The sequence below is a fragment of the Topomyia yanbarensis genome, chromosome 1 (assembly GCF_030247195.1).
Source record: "Topomyia yanbarensis strain Yona2022 chromosome 1, ASM3024719v1, whole genome shotgun sequence".
Classification (NCBI taxonomy): Eukaryota; Metazoa; Arthropoda; class Insecta; order Diptera; family Culicidae; genus Topomyia; species Topomyia yanbarensis.
The window spans coordinates 215,032,740-215,055,561 of record NC_080670.1 but is presented as its reverse complement, the minus strand read 5'-3'; the positions used below and the strand labels follow the sequence as shown (position 1 = coordinate 215,055,561).

At 40.6% G+C, this 22,822-nt stretch overlaps 1 protein-coding gene across 1 annotated transcript in view; it reads right to left on the bottom strand.

Moving 5' to 3' along the window:
• LOC131692291 (neuronal acetylcholine receptor subunit alpha-7-like) overlaps positions 1-22,822 on the bottom strand; it is a 257,213-nt gene that overhangs the window by 13,944 nt on the left and 220,447 nt on the right. The window contains exons 8-12 of the mRNA XM_058979263.1: positions 22,602-22,796; positions 2,507-2,593; positions 590-699; positions 393-526; positions 13-328 (exon numbers count right to left, since the gene is read on the bottom strand). Of these exons, the coding sequence (XP_058835246.1) occupies positions 13-328; positions 393-526; positions 590-699; positions 2,507-2,593; positions 22,602-22,796 (842 nt within the window). The remainder of the gene's footprint in view (positions 1-12; positions 329-392; positions 527-589; positions 700-2,506; positions 2,594-22,601; positions 22,797-22,822) is intronic.

Sequence of the window (22,822 nt, the reverse complement as noted above, 5' to 3'; positions counted from 1 at the left end):
CCCTCGCCGTACCTGATCGGTGATGTACCGCAACTCCTTCAGTATCAGCGCCAGCTCGTACTCGGCCGAGGAGCTGAGACAGGTATGCGAGGACACTGTTTCGTGCAGGCGGCCACCCCCAGCGGCACTGATCGTTCCGAGGCCACCGCTGCGACCGATCGTGTCCGTTCCGCCGCCAGCCCCCGTCAACACGCCGACACTCCCGTCGTCCCCCTGGCGGTACAGTGTCCGGTAGTAGGTCGGATTGTGGGGCAGTGTATTGCACCGGTGATTGCACCGGTAGTCGTCGTCAATGTCCAGTACGTTCGCGAGCAACGATTTCGAGGATCTACGGAACAAGTTTGATTAGTTTGGAATGGTGAGAAAATTTGATTGAAAAAGACGGGAGGAACCTTTCACGCATTTCCACCTCCTGCAGTTGCTTGTTCTTCTCATCCTCCGACTGACGGCACGGATGCGGGAAGGGTTCCCCGGGTCGGGTCATCCGCAGGATGCATGGCAGCCAGGATAGGAACACTACCCGAATCTGAAAGAGTAGGGGAATTACAGGTTTCTGGAATGGATGAATTACTAAAGGTTGTTTAGTTACCCAGTCCGACATTACGTGCGTTTCCGCGTTCCGATGGTGATAGTTCAGGATAAGAATTGTGGACACCACCGATGAGGCCACCATGAACATGATGCAATTGAAATAGGTTCCTGTTTGGTGAGGGGGCGGAAAAATCAATTAATAAATAGCATATACATATTTTTTTGTGAATAACATCATGTATTCGTGCTTCGATTTCGTCTCGTCAGTATCAGGTAGACCGATTGGGCCACCGGATGATCGGTTTGCCAGATACTGATAAGACGAAATCAAAATGAAAATCCACGACTTATACAACGTAAACTTTTTATGTGCGAGATCCCAAAAACCATTTTATTTAACAAGCGAGTTGTAGCTGCGGTCTGAAAAGCGAAGTTTTCTCAATTCAAAATTAAGGCGATTTATAAAAAAGTGTTTCTAGAAGAAATTACGACAATTCTGAAGAAGTTTACCTATTTTGAGGGCTGAACGTTATGGATAACGTTTGAACTTAAACCGCAGCCATTTAAAATTCTTAAAACGAATAGGAAAACTTATCCCTTAACTTTTGTTGAGGAAGATTTAATAGCCCAATCAACTTAAATTCAATCACCCCTCTAGATCACGGAGCCAACTTTTATCGAAAGAAATAATTGCAGTAATTGAATCTTACCCTATCCGATTCGCACTTGTTGAATGAATAGGAACCCCGAACCCCCGAAATCTCTCCCCGCTCCAACACCGGAAGCATGCCAACAATGCAATTTTCCTGGTGCCAACTATTAAAGTTGTTTTATCCTTTATGTACGAGCCAGGTGTCAAAAGTCAAAGCAAAAACACCCTACCTACAAAATAGTACCTGGTTACACTTGTTCGATCTTTCGCTTGCACAAGCAGCCAGCCAACGGGCGAAAAACTGAAGGAACGTAGTAAGCGTTGACTCTTCTTCCGCCCGGTGATGGTCGGTCGGTCGTGTAGCACGAGTATTCGACACCTTCGTAAAGGCATCCAGCAGCGACCCTTCGCAACTAACTTTTGCCAGGGTGTCATAGTGAGGATTTCCCCTCGGCTACAACTTTAATTCCCCGGTTGCTTTTCCAACTGTTTACTACTCGAACGAACGAACGAACGAGGGTAAGTTTCGGAACAAGCTGCAATTAATTGAAAGCTTTTCAGATATTATGATGTCGGGGGTGACACTTTCTATACTTTCTGGCTGCTTTGTTTGGGCAATAAAAAATGATCCGAGCAAGCGGCGAACTCCCCTTACGAAAAAAAAAAACAAACTGTCATCTTCACGCAGCTTCGTTAAGAGAGCCTGTCAGCATAAGCATGATACATGTGAAGATGTGAAAAGCACTATCGGCTATCGGTTTTCCCTTGAGGGGGGTCCATCATCGTCCGGCTAAACTTTTCACCGGTTGTTTTTATTGTCCAATAAAAACGGCGAAAAGCCGTCACGCGTGAACGGGAGCTAATAGCGGACGTGTTTTTTCTGTGCACACGTTCGCCCACTTCAATCACAGCAGGCGGTGGAAATTTGCTACCAAGGTGTCAGGTAATTGATCCGATCATCGGTAACTTGATTGGGGGTTTATTGCATTTACCTTAGAACTTTTCCCCAGTATCGGGGAGGGTCGAAGTTAAGTGGCTGTATGGTTTTTGTTGGGGTTGCGGTGGTAATTAATTTTAGCTTTCTTCTACTTTCCGTAAAGTGGTTCGGGTAAATTTCAGGACTCAAATCTAGCGCGTCGACGCTGGTGGAATTCTAAAGTTTACCAAGTGATCGTTGAAAGTTTTCCAATGCAATCGTTGTTGTTCAGAGAAAACTTGATTGAATTTTGGCAAACGTGTCGAAGTTTGGAATTGCTTTTCAGTTTGTAATCAGGGTGAAATTTGAAATTAAAATTCACGATTGAGCGGAAAAAGGAAACTTACCTAACAGAGGCACAGCATCCGAAGTGGCCGGCATGGTTTCCGCCACCATGTTAAGGAAGACAGTGAGTGACAGCAGAATGGTGACCCCTGGAAAGATGGAAAAAACAGTACACCGTTTAGAAGCACAACATCCTAACAAACGCTGGAAATGATAAATTATCTCGGAGCTGACCGCGGAAAAAACCTCACTCATCTTCACCGGAACCGAGTCCTGCGTGGTCGTGAGATTCGGGTACGGGAAACAACGATAACCATTATCTGTTTGTAGCTTTTTTTCGGGGAAGGTTAGCTAAAAAAAATAACCGCTCTCCATTTTTTGCGGTTTCCGGAACCTTCCAAGTTAAGTGCCGATGGGGAAATAGTAATTAGGGATATTACACCAGAAATTAATTCTGGTTATGTTTCGTTTGCTGTTGTTTATTTTTTCTGCACCGCATACGATACCGTGGAGATAAGGGAAACAGTGCCGTTGCATGTTTTAAATGAGCGATTTGTGACTTTGGTCGGTTTTGCATACCAAATAAAACAGGAAAGATTAGTATCCCACCGATCTTGGCTTCCATCGCAGCAGGCGGTTGCCGCACCACAATCATCAAATTAAAGGGGAAGGTTAATTAGCCGGCTCACCGACTGCTGCGATCAAGCACAAGCGAACCCGAAAGTTTTGCTTGACTTAACAGGCGAAATCTTCAGTAAGTGGCCCAAGATTTTCAAATCCTCGCATGCCGTCCTGAGACTCTGTGCCTAATTTAAGCCATGTCGGTCAACATGATAAACAAATTTACCAATTTTTGGGGTAGGTTCAAGTTTGAATAAAACAATAAAAAACAGGGAGTCAAAAATATGGATGTCAAGTCTGAGATTCTAATGGAAAATTGTATGGTGAGCTTCTTTGTAGCCGTACTCAAGATAATATGAATTGAACTAAAAAAGTTATTGGTATTTTTTGAAGTGAGGTCTGGCTGATAGTGTCAAAGGGCCAAGCACATAAATTCAAAAATCCATTGCGCGTTCTTTTCATTTATAGTAAAATTTAAATGAGGTTGAGAAACAAAAAAATTAATGATGAATAATGTTAAATTCATTTGAAATGAGTTCGAAGCAACTTCGACTAATTCAAGTCAAGTTGGAGTAAAAAATTCGATGATTTTTGGACCATTTTAAAGCAAATTTCAGCATAATCAGTGTTGCCTGAAAGCATTGTTCAAGCATTAGCTACCACAGTTCGTCTGGTTTCACTGAATCGTACACCGACTTGAAATTCACGAACTATTAGTCTGCAAATGGCATTCCCGAAATTTATCCTAGATTTGTCGTAGGGTAAACATCTGGGCCGTCGCTAATCCTCCTTCTTGAAAGCCGCTTCGCCTTTGACGAAAAAAGATTTAACCAGTTCAGTTTGCTAAACAGAACACGGGAGATGATTGTTATGCCTCCATAGTTATCACACTCAAGTTTTCGGTCCTTTTTGTTTATGAGATCATCTTACCAATCCTACTCCTTTCACCAAGATCATCCCGATCACGAAGCAGATTGCTTCGTACAGCCGACCACTCCCAATTTCTCAAAGTTCGACCGTGGAAAATTACCCTTCTTTGTTCACATTGACCGCAGCGTTGAAGATTGTGGCACTATGACTTACTACCGTTTCTTTATGATCTTTAACATTTCACGTGAATATTTTAAGTCCAGATAATTAATTAAGAATATTTTTTGCGGTTCAGATAGGCCAACATTCTACTTTTACTATGAAAAACCGAGCACTGAATTCACTTCTCAATGTGTCTCTGTATTTATCGTAGCGACTTTGAAGACAAGTCGAACCCGCAAAATGTTCGTAATAGGAGGAAAGAATGTTACAGTGCATGTAGTGCTACTAAGTCGGTGTTCGTTCCTTTATAGGTAAAGATATGAGAGAATATGGCTAGGTGGCTATCGCCGTAGCACTGCACAGAATGCGGGCCTCGGACTGTTTATGCAAGTTTTGTAAAGTTACTTTCAGAACCAAGTACTGATCTACGAGACGAACATTAGGCAGAGATCGGTTAGGGTCACAGCGGGAGTACCTCCGAGCTCCATGCTTAGCCCACCGTTCTAGAATAAAATTGCAACGGAATGTTAGCACTAACACTGCCCAGGGGAGCTGAGATCGTTGGCTTTGCAGATGACATTGTCCTGATGATAACCGGTGAGTCCCTCGAAAAAGGTGAGATGTTGACAACAGAGACAATAAGCCGTATGAATAAAAACTAGCATTTGCTCAGCTTTTTGAGATTCGAGCAGTCGAGCAGCCGCGTTGAGCATTTGCTCAGGTTGGTATGAATAAAACTTTGCTTTGACAGTTGCTTTCTCAATTTGAGCGTTTGCTTTTCGAACATCTGATTCCGTATGAATAAAGTGATGAATCTTGAGTAAATGCTCAGAGAATGCTAAGCAAAAGATTGATTGTTCTGAGCATGCTCGGTAGCATGCTAGAATAAAAATACATATTTTTTTATTTGTTAAAGGTGAACGATTTAGTATTTTTATTCGTTTTTGATGTTAACTCTTGAAAGATTTCTCATTTGGAATATTTTGAAGTCAAAATAACTACATATTTTTCTGGTTCATATTTACGAATCTGGTTTTGCCTCGGCCCAAATACACCGGTATTATTCCGGATTGTGTATTTAAGTAAAACATTCTGTATAAAGCTAAGCTAAAATTGTTCCACGACTTGTAAGGTTGGTTAAAACACATTCTGAAACAATTTGATATCTGGCCAAAGTTTCCGGTGGGTACGTGAACCGTTCTAAAGAGACATACAATGAATGCTCGTTAGGCATTGAAAATTGACCCTAGAACTAACAAAGTCAGTGCAAGCCGCAAATAACTTTATCTTAGAACCCAAACAAATCGTATTGAGACCATGGGAACACTGGAACGGTTCTCCGGTGATTCCGGATTGTGGCACCAAGAACTGAAATTTCTCATTCTCGAACCATATCATGCAACAGATCAAACAACATCTACTGGACTTCACGACTTGAAATCCTTTAATACTGGAAGCTCTATAGACTGTTATTGAAGGTTTCGGAGCTACGTTGACTAAGAGAAACGACATAAAACTTGAAAAACGGATAAGTATTCCAATGCGAATTAACCATAAATTTAGATTGAAAAGCTAGAGCTAGACAGGTTCATATGTGCATGGTCGAAGGAAGTGTGAAGAATCTTCGACCTTCTGCTTGTTGCCAGTGAGAGAGCATAACCATTATTTTATTGGAGTTCCTGTTATGGAGTTACGGGTTAAAGAGTGCTATCACCCAGTAAATTCTTATATCTCCTATGATATCAGTATGATGCAAAACTTAATCAAAGTGCTTGGATTTGCAGGGTCTGGATGGCTGATGGTCAACCAAAGTTACTTTAAACAATTGGCCATCTATGATGGTTCTTGATGCACCTGGAGAGCTTGTAACTTCTTGAGCTAATAACCCGATTTCTCAATGAATTATTTAACCGACATCACAAATTATTGAATTGCATTCCAATCTGACTTGTAGTTCCAGAGTTACAGGATGTTTAGTACGATTACATAGCAATTTTCCTTTTGAACTGGTACCGTCATGACAACAGCTAAAAGCGTATTCAAATGCGCAATAAATTGATCGTATGTATGTATTTGATGACCAAGCTTCGGGCCCGAGGAAGATTACTCAATGTCCTTGTTCGAGATGTACTGGCAAGTTACGATCTCCTCTACATGTCCCTCATATACACGTTCCTAAAAACCATCAATATCCAAATTTAACTGCCGCTATTATTTCTGTTATCATCCCAAGAAGTGCCCTCTTCCGCCTACCGTACCCCAACGATGGTCTGATGCGACTCCAAGACGACACAAAACATCTCTGTCGAAGGACCCAGCAAACACGAGACCTACAGCACAACATCACACGCGCAACGATGTGTTGCGGATCCGCATCTGATCCGTACTGCGAAATCGTCTGGAGGAACCCCTCCCCAAGGTTTAGGGGTTTGACGGTATTGCAAACATCATCAAGCATCAATTGCTTTAAGATGGATATTGCATTACGCCTCGATAGTGGTTTATCGAGGAGACCGAGAGGGCTTATGCGTCTTTTTTATGTTATATGTTTCTTCGTACTCTGCACCTGCGCATACCAACGCTAAACCACTGGTCTATGCGCGGTGTCGTGGCCGACTGGCGGATCAACGTAGATGGACTTTTGCTGTGTGCCATGTTTGCAAATATTGTTCTATTGGTGGTATTCGTGGACGGGGCTCACGGAGGGAGTCATTGTGTGTCCATTTATCGGTCGACTTCGTCATCATGCATATACTAATTAAATTAATTTAATAATTAAATTCATTTAATAAAGTAGAAAAAGTAGAAACCTATTAGTTGTAGCTTTGTGATAATCATAGTTTTTCGTACTAGTGTACAACTGTTATGTGCTAGTCGTATGTCTATCTATGTATGTATTCGTCTGAATATTTGTGACAGTTGGGTCAGGGAATGGATGCAGAACTGGCGTGTAAGATAGAATAGTGGCTAATACTTCTGGTGAGCAATCTGAGCATTTGGTTCGGAAAAATCGGGTTGGATAAATTAGGGTAAAATAAATTTTCCGACGCACGCGAATCATCCATTCCCGGCCAGCGTAGCATGATGAGAGTCTAACAGCATGCAATTGTCGTTAATGATAAATATACAACATTAGCTACGTTAATGATAAATATACGAGTTTGATTACATGTTACATATGTTTTTCTATTCTACTTCATTAGTCTGTTTTTATTTGTACATCTATTAGTTTGCTTTTCCATTATTTATGTATACCAAAATAGTATTGTTCAATTTATACACTTCTAGTCAAGCTCTTCGCATCTTTTTTCTTTATTCGGCATGTTATGATTCCTTTTATTAGTATATCTCTACTGTGCGCTATCTATACTCATATAGGTACAAACGCTCGTGGCATTCGCGATAACACAAACCTGGCAAAACGTGACCATGCAATTGCAATAATCCACATATACTTACGCCCGCGATTTCGCTTACATGAAAGCACCCCGGTAGTTAAGTAAACGTGACATCTTTAACCTTCCAAACGCGGTTTCAAACATTAACCCACCACTCGCGCGATCATGAAACGGTCACGTCCGAAAGTTTTATCAGTCTGGACTAATGCCTTCAGTTGAACCAATCAAAAAAGTGACGCTCATATTCACTAAATAACACGTTCCATGGTGACATGACCTGTAACTCAAGTTTCCCTATAGGGATCGGACTACCATCTGTACCATACACTAAAAATTAAGCATCAGATTCACGGCCCGTGCGCGATCAAACAAAAATACACACTACGTCATTATAAAATCGAAGTTATACATGCGAAGTCACATACACGTGACAAACACGTTAATATACAAATGCTTGAGCCCTTCGCGATCATCCCCGGCATCTACACCCGCGATCTAGTAAACATGATGGCATAAATAAATGATGATAAAGTGAATGTCTCAGCTCCTATAAATTTTCAAACGCAGTCTCAAGCGTGAACCTAAAAACTCCCGCACTCGCACGATCATGAATCGGTCACTTCCGGATGTTTCCATCCTTGATATCAGCAGACTAGGTCCATGCCTTCAATTGGATCAATTAAAAAAGATAGCTCTCATATCCACTGGACACCACGTTACATGGCGACATGACCGAGGACTCTAGTGATATGGGGTAACTTACTCCCTGTCAGAATGTGAATTTTACTCCAAAAACTAACTATCAGAATAAAGGTCCGCATGACCATCCAAGAACGCACGTGTATATAGGAAAAGCTACACGGTTACAAAATCCAGTCTTGTGCACGTGAAGTCACATGAACGCGAGCACACGTGACAAACACGTTAACGTACGAACGCTTAAGCCCTTCGCGATTAACAACGCACACCTACGTTCGCGATCGCGCAAACTTAATAACACCCCGGTAATAAGGAGAACGTTTTAGCACTCACGAAGTTTCAAACGCTGTCTCCAACACGAACCTACAAACGTCCGTTTTCGCGCGTTTATGAATCGGTCACGTCCGGAAACCATTACTCTCTGTCCTAATAATTTGGGTCCATACATTCAGTAGGACCAATCAAAAAATAAAGCTCATATCCACTAGACAACACGTTCGATGGCGACATCACCGGGCACTCTAGTGATATATGAAGATCTCACACTCTTTTAGCATCTTAGCAGTACACCAAAAAATAAAGTATTAGACTCACGGTCCGCGGGCGATTATCCAAGAACACACGCGAATATGCGAAAGGCACACGGTTATAAAATAGAATTTATACACGCGAAGTTACATACACGTTAACACACACGACATACAAACACACTCGCGATCGAACACGTTAACTACAAATGCTGAGCTCTTCGTGATGATACACGCGATTGCGAGTCACTACGCCCGCACATACCTGAACCGTACAATGAATATCGCATTTAGAATCACGGCCCATAACAATTGGCCTAATGCAGTGTTTTAGTAGGCGACATTGCCTGTCTCGTCTGCAAATTGTAGTATGTGATTCTGACGGGGAGCTAGCTCTACAGCTCCAGTAGGACAACACTCGAAAACAAAAAAGTGTTCCACTTAGTTAATCTCCCTTCTAAAAATCATAAAGTGCATTACTATACAAAGAACACACAAAATGACCTTTCCCCTACTATTACGAATATTATATTACCCCCTCATGTATATGTATAAGTTAGCTATAATTTTTTTTAGTTTCATTATATAAAAACAAAATAATGTTGAAATGTGTAACCCCCTAGTTTTAAGAAATTCAAAATGTAAAACAAAGAAAAAATGGCACCTTTGATCTAACGCAAACGTGCCTTACCAAGTAAACCATTTAAATGTTAAAAAAATTCACTGTGCGACGACGTGATCGATCTTTTTGCAGTACGAGCTAATAGACATATTAATTAAACGAACAAATAAAAAATATTTGGATTTTGAAAAAATATCCAAATCTATCTTGTTTCGTAGACCGTAATCTGAATTACTGGGAGCAATTTTGAACAGTGCACAGGTGAAGAAAATGTTCACGAGTCACCACTGCGAATAGAGATTTTCAGTCTAAAGTAAAGATATTCGCAAAAACAATCTCAACATTTCTTAAGACTTTACCTTGCTTTTCTTAAAAAAATTGCAATTTTTTTTTTCATTTCATCACTGCAACTATTTCACCAAAACGAAGGTCTGAAACACCTTAGAAGATATTATTGTCGTACACTTTACCGTTTTCGCGTGAATAATTCATCGCAGGTTTTGAGCAAAAAACCACTGTGAAACGGTTGACCAAAAAGAAGTTCCATAGGCCAAACATGGAGTAATGTATCTTAAATAGTATTTTTCAAATGTACAATAAGCGGATTGCACAAAAAAACTGTTTTTGATTCGATTATCCGGAGTGAAATTGTTCTGAGTACTGCCGGTAATCGAGTCTAGCCTGTACCTGATCCGGCTGTATAAAACACAATGCGGTAGTACTATTACACAGATAACTCTTTGTATGCATCATTGACAAAATAATAGGTGCCAGCTCTGAGATCAGACAGCACATTACGTACAGCCTTGCACCAAAAGCACCGACGATCCAGCGCAGCATAACTACACCGCTAGACTCCCAATTGCCCATTCACCATGTACAAAAATGTAGTATATTTGGATTTAAAATATGTATTATTGAATTAAATTATTCACTGTTTATTGCTTCAAACGACAATAACATTGGTCGAAAAATATTTGTTATTCATTGTTTTAATTTCAATAATTATAAAAGAAGGGAACGACAATACTTGTTGACACAATGAATTTTGTTGTTATGTTTTCCATCGATCACTATTTTTTTTATTAAATTTAATCAATAATTTGATTACACATGCAAATTATTTTTCTGCGTGTGGGATTGACACATTTCAATATCGGTGTCTTCATTGGGACGACATAGCTTAGTTGATAAGACGGCCGCCTTGTACCCCGTCGATTTGAGTTCGATCCTAAAAATGCGGTATATTAATATATGTACAGTCAGAACAAAAAATGGTTAGTTTAAAAATTGTTAATTTTCTTATTACATTTATTTCAGCTGTCTACAAGTCGTCCATACATTCTAAATAGCCAAAAAACTACTTAAACAAAAACGTTTTAATGTGCCTTTTTATTTCAAAATGACAATTCATTAAAGGTAACTTTTAATAATATTGTTGGGTATGACAACCTTGATGAAAACATCTATAAGTTATTGATATATCTCAGTAAAAATATTTTAGGCACGTTTCCACATTAAATAGCGTTTAACTTGTTTTTTTTTTAATTGACTCACTCTAGGTGCAGAATTGCACATGCACCAGTTTAGTTATCATTCCAACTATATGTACAATTAATATAGGTTCACGATAAAAAGGAAATTGTTTCAATTATTGATTGAGCCCAATTGAAAATCAAACCTTTTGTAGTTGAATTAATTGATTTTGAAATATTCCATAGCGGTTAGCACTGAAAATAAGTGCATAACCTATTAGTTTAACTATATTGATACTGTTACATTTCTTATCTGCCTTATCTGCTAAGTAAAATAACATGATCATTGAGACCCTATAAAGCAAAACGACCAGTGTATGGCAGCGGGGGACTTATGACAATAAGAGTGACGATTGTTTTTCAGATCTTCATGCTCAAATGTTATTATTAACTTATAATACTTATGGGAAATTTTCGTTTTCACCTAACACGTCACATCCCATTAGAATTTTATCGTTTCTTGATAGTCTTCTAAACATTTTAAAACTCATCAGAATTTTATCGCACTTGTTTTGCGAATTCAAGTATACACGTTTGGTTTTGATATACTACAGTGATACGCATAACAGTTCCATATGCATAAAAAATCCAGAGCAAATGGGACTGTTATGCGTATCGCGGTGGTACATAACAACTAATCCGCAAAAAGCAAATACATGCAATCAATTTCCACAGTATCATTTGGATATACATAATTATGATTCTACAGAAACTGTGTAAACAATTGCGACAGGTATCTCGCGACGAGTTACTAACTTTGTACAGTACGTATCGGTCCCACGATGTTTTTGGGTAACCTCCTGAAGCTGAAAGTTTCTTATGATTACTGATTTTCCTGCATTTGATTTTTATCATGTCCTCACGACCCGCTTCCAATTGGTGAAGAGGGGAGTAGCAGTAGTGGTTTGTTTAATCCGTTCCGAGTAAATTTATTGATTGTAGAAAAATCAAAGACATATGACATAGGAACGCACATATGCTGGATCCTGAAATGAAATTATTAGTCTAGGTCTACAAATTGAAAAAAATAGCAAAGGTTACCAGTACATATTTATATTGATCATCCAGAATGTCACAAGAAATTTCGGTTACTATCAATCGGTGTCTTGTTCGGGTGCATTTTAATTCTGGTTTGGACCAGCACATTGTTCATTTCTTATCGGCGATATGGTCTACAGATGGACTGAATTCCGAAGTATTCGGCGTCGAAGTTATTGATAGTTATTGTATACTACTCGTGTAACATAGTAGCTGGTCCTCATTCATCTTCTGTATTTGGACAAACATGTTCATAGAGGGACTCTCTTATCCCATTACTGTTACATCATTTTCTCGTTGTTTCACTATGACGATACGACTGAGGACGATTAGCGGTTTGCAGGGACGTCTTCATCCTTCGAAATTTGGCTTAGTCTGCAGGTTATTCCAACACTTGGGGTGCAATTTAAAACAAAAAAAAATTCAAAACAATTTCCTCCGTTGATATCTTTATAGTGGTACATACCTTTTCTTTGTTCTTCGACATTTCCTAGTTTACAATCCTGTCCTATCATTTTTGTTGTTACTTTTTCTACAGAACTCCATATCAACATTTGAATAGGGCTAATAAGATTTGTAAACAAACTTTTGTTTTGCTGATTTCTCTTAATTTGTTATCATTTCAACAGAGAAAACATTTGAAATTGATTCTACCAAGGGTAAAGATGTTGATTCATGTGTATTTTTCATAAAATTCAACTCGGTAGCGGAAAAATGAGCGAAATAAGTTTGTTTACAAAAGTCTCATTAGCCCTTTTGAAGAATTACTATTGAACTGTCTTGGGCCCTCGATGGTTATATTTTCCTTGTGCAACATCAACATGCAGAGCGGTTGTATAGTCTCAGGTTGTTTCCATCTTCTCGATGTGAAAGAATCAATACGGATAGAACCACCGTAAGGTAAAATATAGCGGATTCACTGGCAAAAAGAACGGTTACTACTAGATCAAGTAGTTTTATACACCCCAGCCGTGGTTTGTAGAAATAATCACTACTACTAGAGCGTCGGAAAGTTAAAATTTCGACAGCGAATTATTAGAACGGCTGTCACTACACTACGACCGATTGTGTCACCACAGAAAACTCTGCATAGGTTAGACGTTATTATTTGTAATACCGACCTTTAAATATATGTTAAAGGTTAAAACAGTTAGAGTTCACGTAAATATATTTTCAACTGCACCACGACTGTATTTTCTTCGGCGGTTTTGACAGACGAATGACTGAGTAAAAGCTATGTTCGAATTTCGAACTTGCTTCAGTCCAAGTTGAGTAAAGTTAGCTTTTATTCATACCAAGTTGAGTAAATGCTTCGAGAGTTTACTTTGCTAATAATCGAGCAGAGCAAACTTGTCTTGAGCAAATGCTAGTTTTTATTCATACGGCTTAATGGCTGATGTCGAGTTGCAGCTTCGAATGCCCTCAACAGAGTAGTGACGAGTATACTTTCCGAGCTGCAGAGAATGTGGCGGAGGGACCAACAAAACAGTGCCGTCTATTAGAGAGCCGCCGTGAGTTCGGGAAAAATTTCGCCGCCATGGAACTCGCAGCCGGTGTAGACTAGATCCACCGGCAGGGACCAGTGGAGTAGTATGCGGCGCAGGGTCAGCGGGGCGCCAGCGAACCGGAGTCAGGCTGCACCTGAATCGCCGGACTGGCCTCGACACTTACCCGGTAGATTCCGGTAGGCTCGTGAGTAGACTAGATCTACCGCCGGGGATTGGGTTTGAGTAGATCACGTCGAATAGCCAGCAGCGGATCTTTGGGGCACCAGTGAACCGAAAGCTACGCTCCACCCGGATTCCTGGATAGACATCGTCACCTCCATAGTAGCAATTGAAGTTTTATTTCACTCTAGAAGTACTTTTTAAAACTTAGAATGCACTTGTAGTGTGCAATAAAACTCGAAATGCTACTTGGGCTATTAGCTGGCCCGTTGAGTAGGCTAGGTCCACCGCCGGGGATTTGATCGAGTAGATCGGGACGAAGCGGGGGGCTAAATGGCTCACGAAAACGAACATCGGTATCGGGAGGAATCTACCGTCGGGGAATTCACAGTAGGGTAGATTCACCGTTGTCCACCATCCGACTATATCGTGACAAAAATGGAAGCTAATAGACTTACGAAACACACATCGATACCGAGAGAAATTCCGCTGCCAGGGAACTCTCAGTCGGAGTAGGGTAGGTCACCGCCGGATAATATCCGAGTAGATCTCGATAAAACTAGGATCTAAATAGCTCAAGGAAGCGGGCATCGGTGTTGGGAGAAATTCCTGCATCGGAGAACTCTCGGTAGGAGTAGGATGAGTTCACCGCCGGGGACTATCCGAGTGGATCGTGATAAAGCTGGGAACTGAATGACTCACGGAGCTAAATGGCTCATGGAATAAGCATCTAAATGACTTACTGGGACGAGAGATAAATGGCGACGTAATAGATGGAGACAAAAAGCATGAGAAGAGTCGAGAGTTAAATCAAAGCTCAAAGGTCGAGCCATTTAATGGACCAAGTGAGGCTCCAAAATAGAGCAAAAAAAAGAAGTGCAACAAAAGCACAACGAGACGTCAGGATGGGGGAAACAAAGCGGCAATCAAAATTTTAAATGTGCTGTGTTGTATTTAACGATGAACTACTTTAAATCAACAATGAGATCAGCTAAATTCCAGTCGTTTGTGTACTGGTTGAAACGGTAGTGTATCAGAATATATTGACTCGATTCGGAGAATTGTGCTTGCCTTTCGTGTCTACACTGAGGCTGACAGCAAAACAACAGAGCCAGATTATTGTTTTCCAAAAAAAACTCAGAATCGCCCAAATATCAAGTAGACGAAATCAACAAATCAAATACATTTATTGGTTGAAATTGTGATGAATCGGTTTTCCGTGCAGGAACAAATCAAAACAAAAACATTGCTTTTGTTGCCAGAATTATTGAAAGCTTCGAACTTAGATTGTGCATCGAATTGGTCGGAATTTGAGAGAAATTGGATTGAGATTGGATAGATGTATTGCGATTGCTTCGAAATTCTATAGGTATAACTCTCGACAAACATATGATTACGGCCTAAAAGCCAACTGTCAAAATCCACTTTGAATGGAAATTCCGGACAAACCGTTACGCGCCAATCACAGATGTTTCTGGTAACCGAAAGAGAAAAGTTTTCTCTTTCATAAACTGTTGTGAACTGTGTTTGGCAACGTTTAGCAAAATAAAGCAATTTGTTTGCCATGGAACGTTGTTTGTTGGCAATAACTGTCTCACATTTTCATGCACCGCCCCTAGCTAGAAGTGCAAATAGTGGTTTTGATTCTTTTTCTTCTCGTTCCGGCTCGGCTGTACAAAAATTCGTACATGTATCAGAAATGAAAAAAAATTTTCAAAGTCCCTCAAGTGACCGAACAAGAAATCGATTGACTGCGTATTACATTGTTTTCCTAACCATCTTCCGAAGTCTTCTTTATCATGGCAACAGTTTGCCATCTCTAGCGATTTTTGCCTTGCTGAGAAGCTAGCTAACCGCGTTAACACTTGTCAACCTATCAGACAAGTTTCGCAACAGCTGCCAATGAATAAGAAATATCACAAAACCATGTCGAGCGATGATGTTTGTCGAACGTGTTAAAACACACGGATTGAGTGTTTCCCCACGCCACCAGATGGCTATTTCTCCGTTTGTTCAACGAGTGTCGTACAAGGAAGTAGAGTGGGATTAAATGCACCACCTAGGTACATCAAAGCAGTCCGGCTGATCGGATGGACAAATTGTTGTTTACCCTAGTGCTTGCTGATAGGTGATTCATTTATTTAGCAACGGTTGCCAACGATATTCTTGTTAGCATGTGTGTCTAATGTAAGTTGACATAAACAACTTTCGATTGAACATCGAACGAACGAGTGAACGAACAAGTTAAGAAACATTGTCGCCTGTGTGGATTCTGTAATCGACGGCCAACCGGTAGTCGATGTTTGCACTTTCAAATCATGTCATGGAACAGGAGTAGTGCTTTCTACGAAGCCATAGATGAAGAAATGCCTGGTTGGTTGAGAGGGAGAAAGTCGGGGAGAAACCATTCAAGCTGTGTTGTTAATTTTAAACATTTTATCAGTGTAAAAATCGTAGCAACCCGGGTTTAACGCTTTGACAGCTTCCGCCAAAAACAAACAATTCTCCCAAAGTTTCTGCGTTTCAGTAGTGTATAGTGTGCTCCGAGTAAAAAATTGATGTTTTTACCGTTTAAGGTGAAGATATGTGGAAGCCAGGAACGCACGCTTGTTGCCAGGCACCGACACGCTTGTTTACGTTGAGAAGAAAATGGAATTCGAAGTGAAAATTTAAACGCACAAATGAGAGTTTTCGGACATTCTCCTTCGGTCATCTGCACATTGGCAGAAAATTTGAAGTTTAGTTAGTAAACGTTTAAAGTTTCGCGGGCGTTTTTTCAGTGGGGTGTGATTAAAGTGCATTTGAAAAAGTGTTATGAAACTGAGAAGAAGAAAAATAAGAGTGTTTCGAAAAGAAACCCCAAGTGAAGAGGGATGATATTTTCGCACAAAATAAGAGCTACAGATGGAGTTCCGTCAAAAACTCGGGTTGATTGTATAGGAAAATGTTCTAGCTTCCTCCAGTAGCAATTTCGTGGTACACCGGCAAGGTTAGTGTATTGAAAAACGTATTTTTATGTTTGCTCATGTCAGATACCTGGTTGGGCAGGGGCGAAGGGTGTAAAAAAACTGACTGACTGACTAAGACATTAACTTACAACAATAATCCACATCAGAAAATTCAATAACCAGCATATCTCTGAAGATTGCATAATTTACACGTACATGAATAGTCTCCCCCGGAATCGGGTTCTGAATAGTAAGGGTGGCATTACTGCAATAGTGATCAAGTTTCTCGTTAGCATCCTCCCGTTCGAAATATTTCCCAGAAGAAAGTTTTCCGCCAACCAACGAGAGAGAAGGGCACCGGAGTGTCTCAAAACAAATAATTTGACTGCGCACAATTTCTTGCCATGGGATGGTAGTAAAAGACACTGGATGGAATGCCTGCTTACTTCCCTTCAAACTATAACGAGAGGGAGAGAGAGAGAAAAAAAAAGTTTCCTCACACAACAGAACACAAATTGCATTCCCATTTCGACAGCGATGTAGTAGGAAGCGCAATATTTGCTTATTTATGCAGCGAGAGAAATGTTCATTTAAAATTTTTGGAACAGTTTCAAACCAACAATAGAACGATGTATGGTGGTGATGGTGCAAAGTGTCGCTTGCTGCCTTCCGAGTTCAACCTTGGATAAGAACTTTTGCTTGTATATTGTCTTGCGCCCCTCTGGTAAGCCGGGATTCTAGGCCGGTCTTCTTTTATTTTTGTTCTAGAGGTTTTTTTTAAGGGACGTGAAATTTATTTCAAGAGAGAGTGGGTGTCCGGTGACTTTGATAAAAACTGGGTTTGAGAACTTGATTCGTGTGGAAAAATGCGACTATTGGCACCGTTTCGTTGGCAGTTTGTTAAGCAAAACAGTGAAGATGCCGTATACTGATACTAATTAAATACTGTGGTCAGATTAATTGTCAATGAATTTTTTGAATTTCTACATTTTCTTCCAAATCGGTCCTCACTGTTGCACTATTCGCTACAGATTCCATCCATAGAATCTCTCAGCAACCGGCTACCGCCAGATTTATTGTCCCTACAGAACCTCCAATAAGTAGAAATTTGAATATTTGAATACGCTCCGGAAACGAGTTATTCCCGACAACGACAGCGGCATTTTGTCACAACAAACAACATTGAATTGAAAAGTTTTCAGTTCGCTATTTCTACCCTGTTTCCGGTTCATCTCTTCGTTCTATTTCGTAACGGGCAAAGCCCAAAGGCCAATGAAATAAATTTGCGCAGAATTATTCCTGGGGAAGAATGCTTTTGCGTTCGTCGTTTCTCCGTCTCCGTCTCACGATGGTAAGGACAGAACAGATGTGTTCCGGATAAGTTTTCCCTTCCCTTTTGAAGGGCCGTCGTAGATCGAAAGTTTGTCTCCGATCTGATTTCCCCTCTCCTCCGGGAATCGATAAATTAGAAATTCCAAAACTCGGATAGTGTATGCTCTATTCTGGTAAATTTCCCGTCAAAACTGGAACATGCTTCCGAAAGGGCTTCGGGATGGACGGCAGAGCCTTGCAATTGCATTCCGGAGCATCAAACTGGAGAAGACGGACCCGAATTTGCTTTCCGGTTGCACATCGGTCAGTTGACTGCGGAAGCGACACGCAGGTGGCGACGGAAAAGAGGACCGTTTGAGTTTGGAATTCTTCGTTCGCCTTATGCTTATGGGAGAGGAAGAAAAAAATCTGCTGGACTCATTGGTGAGAAATTGGCGATGTGCCATCGCACACATTCTCCGGAGGGTACAGTGAAAACGTATGGGGACACCGAACGTTTTTTTGTTGTTGGGGAAGAAAAATTGTGTTGGTTCCTGCTCGGACCGAAGAAACGAACCGGTAGCGATTTATTTTCTTTGATGCAAATGCAATTTCCCTTATGGCTGGAATAGTTCTGCTGTATTGTGCTTCCAACTGCATATGAGGGTCTCCAGTTTTTTTTTTTGCGGTGTTGTAACTTTTCCTGGCTTTGGCAAGGTGCACGACAACCGAAAAGAATCCTTACTCGAGCTCGTAAATAAGGAAGGGTTGACAGTTGCCGAAATTTCTCTGTTCCATATCTCTCCGGCAGCTTATCTGCAGTGGTACACTTCGGTGAGCCGGTAAAGGTTAATCGGCTGCAGATATGGTTTTTCGTTCTATCTTGTCGTTTGGCACCTTGAAATGAACTTGAGTAGAGATTTGTGGCAGCAACGGGAAGAATTCATGTTATCTGCAATTGAAGACCGAAAAATAAAACAGAAATATTTCAATCGGTTCTTTTCTGGATATATTTTTCTCGCAAATATTCACTCTGTACTTCAACAAAGCAGCCTAACACCAAATTTATTCAACCTGGTGTAAAATAAACAACGTATGTCATGACTTGAAAAGCTTCTTCTTATAAAAGACAAAAAAATAATGAAAAGTCCACGTGGACATTTCCAAAACTGGACGGTTGACTAAAAAAATAGAGAACGATTCTTGTTAAATACAATTGATTTAGGACGTTCTTAATTTTATTAACGTATTTTTACCTGATTTTCTAAGACACTCATTCCAAATTTTTATTTGCTGTAGCTGCGTGGCCCACTCATTTGTCATTAATCCAGTTAGAACTCGTGGCACAAAAACGTAGATGAACCTTGTCAACGAGGAGATAGTTAGGTAAAGCAGACCCACCCAGGCAGGTCACCCGATGTTAGTTTGAGCTGACATAGGTTTTTATTCTGTTAACTGTGACTGATGTGGAATACATCGTTTACAGTCTTCACTGGCTGCAATACGGTGTCTTTAAAACAGCTAACTGCTTGCTTAAGCAGATTCGCGTAAATCCAACTCGTCTCGGTGATAACGCCGTCGATTTCAACTTCTTGTGTAGGTACTGCGGTATACCTTCGAAAAAGGATTTGGCGCTACTGATGTCATTTGTTTGTTTTAGACTGGTTACCAAGAAGGGTTGGTTAGGGAGAAATCTTTGATATTTCTGTCACAGTCGAATTTCGTTATGCCAGCGATTTTTTTTATTTTTTTCTTCGGCGCGGAAAAAATACAAAGGGCCCGAATGAGGACCATAGATATAGTTTATATGTTACAACTTCTTGTTTTGAGACAAACTTTTACGTTTACCCTTATCCAGAATTTCACAGACTTTCGCGTATGCTGCGCGCAGATTTCAAAAAATATAATCCGGCATCCCAGCTGGAAGCTCCGGATATCTCTCACCGTGCCATTAGCAAGACGCCGGGAATGGTTCAATCTACGGTAAGTTGTGCTGTGAAATGGTATAACGAACGTTAAATCGTCGATACGAAGGAAGAAGTGGTCAAAATGGATCTCCGTACAGAGTGAGAAGGATCTCAAGCGGGTTAGTGAGTAATGTGGTGCAAAAACTTCCTTAACCAAATCTGTTGTGTTCAATATTCAAAAAGCGCCTAATCACGAAAAACGACAGGATATTGTGAGGAAACTACGTACGCGGAAACTCAACTGTCGATGAGACCGCATTGCTTTGTTATGGATGACGAGACAGCTTCCTTTTCTTTACAGCTCGTGATAGGTTCGACATTCCTGAGGAAGCTGGAAAATAGAGGATGTCTAAGATTGCTAAAAATGCATGATTTCGCAGGCAATTTGCGTTCGTGATAACTGGAACAATCAATGGGCAGGTGTCCTTGAAAAAATCCCTCCAAAAGCGTCTACTTCCAGTTCTGAGATCTCACGATGGCTCAACGCTTTTTTGACCTCGTTCTATTATGCGAAAGGTGTGCTGGAGTGGTTCAAGGCTAAGGAGGTCAATTTCGTGCCAAAGGAACTTTATCCCAAGAACACACCGGAATTGTTGCCAATTGAAAAATACTGGGTCTGCATGAAGAAGGCTCTCCAGAAACGATTTTGATACCAACTGTCAAATTACTGGTTTTAAATAGCCATGCAACGACGTATGCTGAGACAAGGCATTACTCTTGCATATCAAATGTAGAGTCCGCGAATGATATAAACACAACCCAACTTCTGCTAATTGTAAAACTCTGAAAATCTTACAACCTGCATCGTCAAATATAATCATAGCACTTCGTTTCTTTGCCGTTCTAACAGAAAATAAGGCCTTTTCCACCCGGTTTCAGTCATCCCTCTATTCGTGATGACCATGTTCTCAATAACGGACTCAACCAGTGATTTGATAAAAATCTTTCTTCAAAATTGATTATTCTTGAATTCACTTTTCCACCGATGACGACCATATTTTATGGTTAAACTTATCGTTTTGACGATGAACGGTTTTGCCCCTTGTCACTATATTGCTTTTCCTAGTATCGATTGATCAGATATCTGAATTTCTCTAAATACATCTATTAACAATCATTGTATTTGTGTTCCGGTTTGTAGCAGTTTCAGAACCGATTGTGTACCACCTGAACTGCTTCTTTGCTTGCCTATCTCGAAGAATGTGAAATCGTTTTCTGGTTTAGCCTTCGACGTCGTTGTAAACGGGTGAAAGAATCCACAAAATCATCGCCACTAACAAATTTCAATCCAGTGCTTAGTCTCTGTCACCAATAGCCTTTCGAAGAGTTCTACCATTTCCAGAATGTCCTCTTCATCAGAATGCCGCATATCGCACAGTGTCTTCAGGATACTTTGTAAGTCAGTGTCGTGCGTCCGTAATTTTGTTTAAAAATTTTCACATGCTTCAATCGACTGTCGGCTGGTTTCATTCCAACGGCAAATTGTCATAAATCTTCTCGAACAAACAATAGATCAACTTCCAATTTCCAGCTGACATTTGCTTCCGTTTAACCATTGAATACGCTCTATTTTTATTTCAGACGGAACGAAAACATATATTTCAGTGATTTTTTTTCAATTTATTGCCGGTTGCTGTGGTTACCCCTCTGGGTTCATAGCCTGTGGAGAGCAGTATTAAAAGCTAATCGATTAGAAAAAGCAGACAACAGTAACTGAATAGTTTAACACATAATTACCATGGCCTTCTACTAGTATCAAAGTTGTTCGAGTGTTGCTATGCCATCAAAGGGTGCAAACTTGTTCTATTTGAGTATTTACTTGAAATTTTGAAACAAGTTCCATTTGTGAAGATGTTCCGTTTATGTGCTCTTAACAATTTCAGATAAGAAATTCCGTTTCGTATTCTTAGAAGATCAAAGACAGTTCCGCGTGAAACTCTGATGCCGTGTTTGCATGACCCCGAAACTGAGTCATTATGCATTTTGAAATTTTGATAGAAATTGGAGTAAGAACCTTAAACACAACTTCGTGTGGCAAACAAGTACCTCAAAAAGGACAACTTTCTTGATTATCCTTCATTACAGTTCATTCCAGCTGTTTGCCAAAGAAAGCACACTCTGCTGATTAATGTAATACAGCTTTGAGCTCTGAGCTACCGACTATCGACCTTTCCGGTCAGCCCGTACCAAAATCCAATAACACTACCAATTAGTTTAATTAAAACATAAATGGACCCATTTACCGCTCAATCGGTTCTCCACTGGCTGAGCCGAGCTGCTTTTCCGCCCGTTTCTCAGCTAGCTGAACAAACGAAGAACGGATGAAAGCGTACACCCGAAAATTACTTTCACTCAACCAGATTGTTAATGTTAGCGAGGACAAAACTGCTGACGATTAATTCGGTTTTCCCCCAAATCGCTGACGTATCCAACGTGGAAGGAGGCTTTCGGGTGTGAGCCTGTCTGATAGCCTGTGAGGCTGAAAACTATACAGGAAACTATCATTATCGTTCTGTTTCCGATAATGGTATCATGGTTGGTAGAGGCGAAAACAGACATTTCTGTAGTGGGGGGTCTCCGATGGATGAGTGCTAATTACAGTTAATTTCCACCATTCAACCAGACAGGATCATTGGATTTAGCAAAATGTCTTACGTGACCGGATAGCTGGGTGAGCGAAAAGTGCTCTTCTCCCAATTTAATCTTGAGCTTGGAAATTTTTTTTTGAATTTAAAAAAAGCACAGTCTTTTTGTGCCATATCCAATATTGATGATAATATGGAGTTACTTACCGAGCGACAGCTTCTCGCCGGAGTCCGGTGGCAGTGTGAAACCAAGGAGAGCCATCGACGCGATCAGCACGCACGGTACGATCAGATTGAAGAAGTAGTACAACGTCTTCCGCCGGATCAGAATCGCGAACGTAATGTCGATGTACGGCTCCGGGCAGCAGTTGTAGTAGATTTCGTTTCGCTTACCGGGGACGCCTGAGCGGAAGAAGAAAATATCAAAT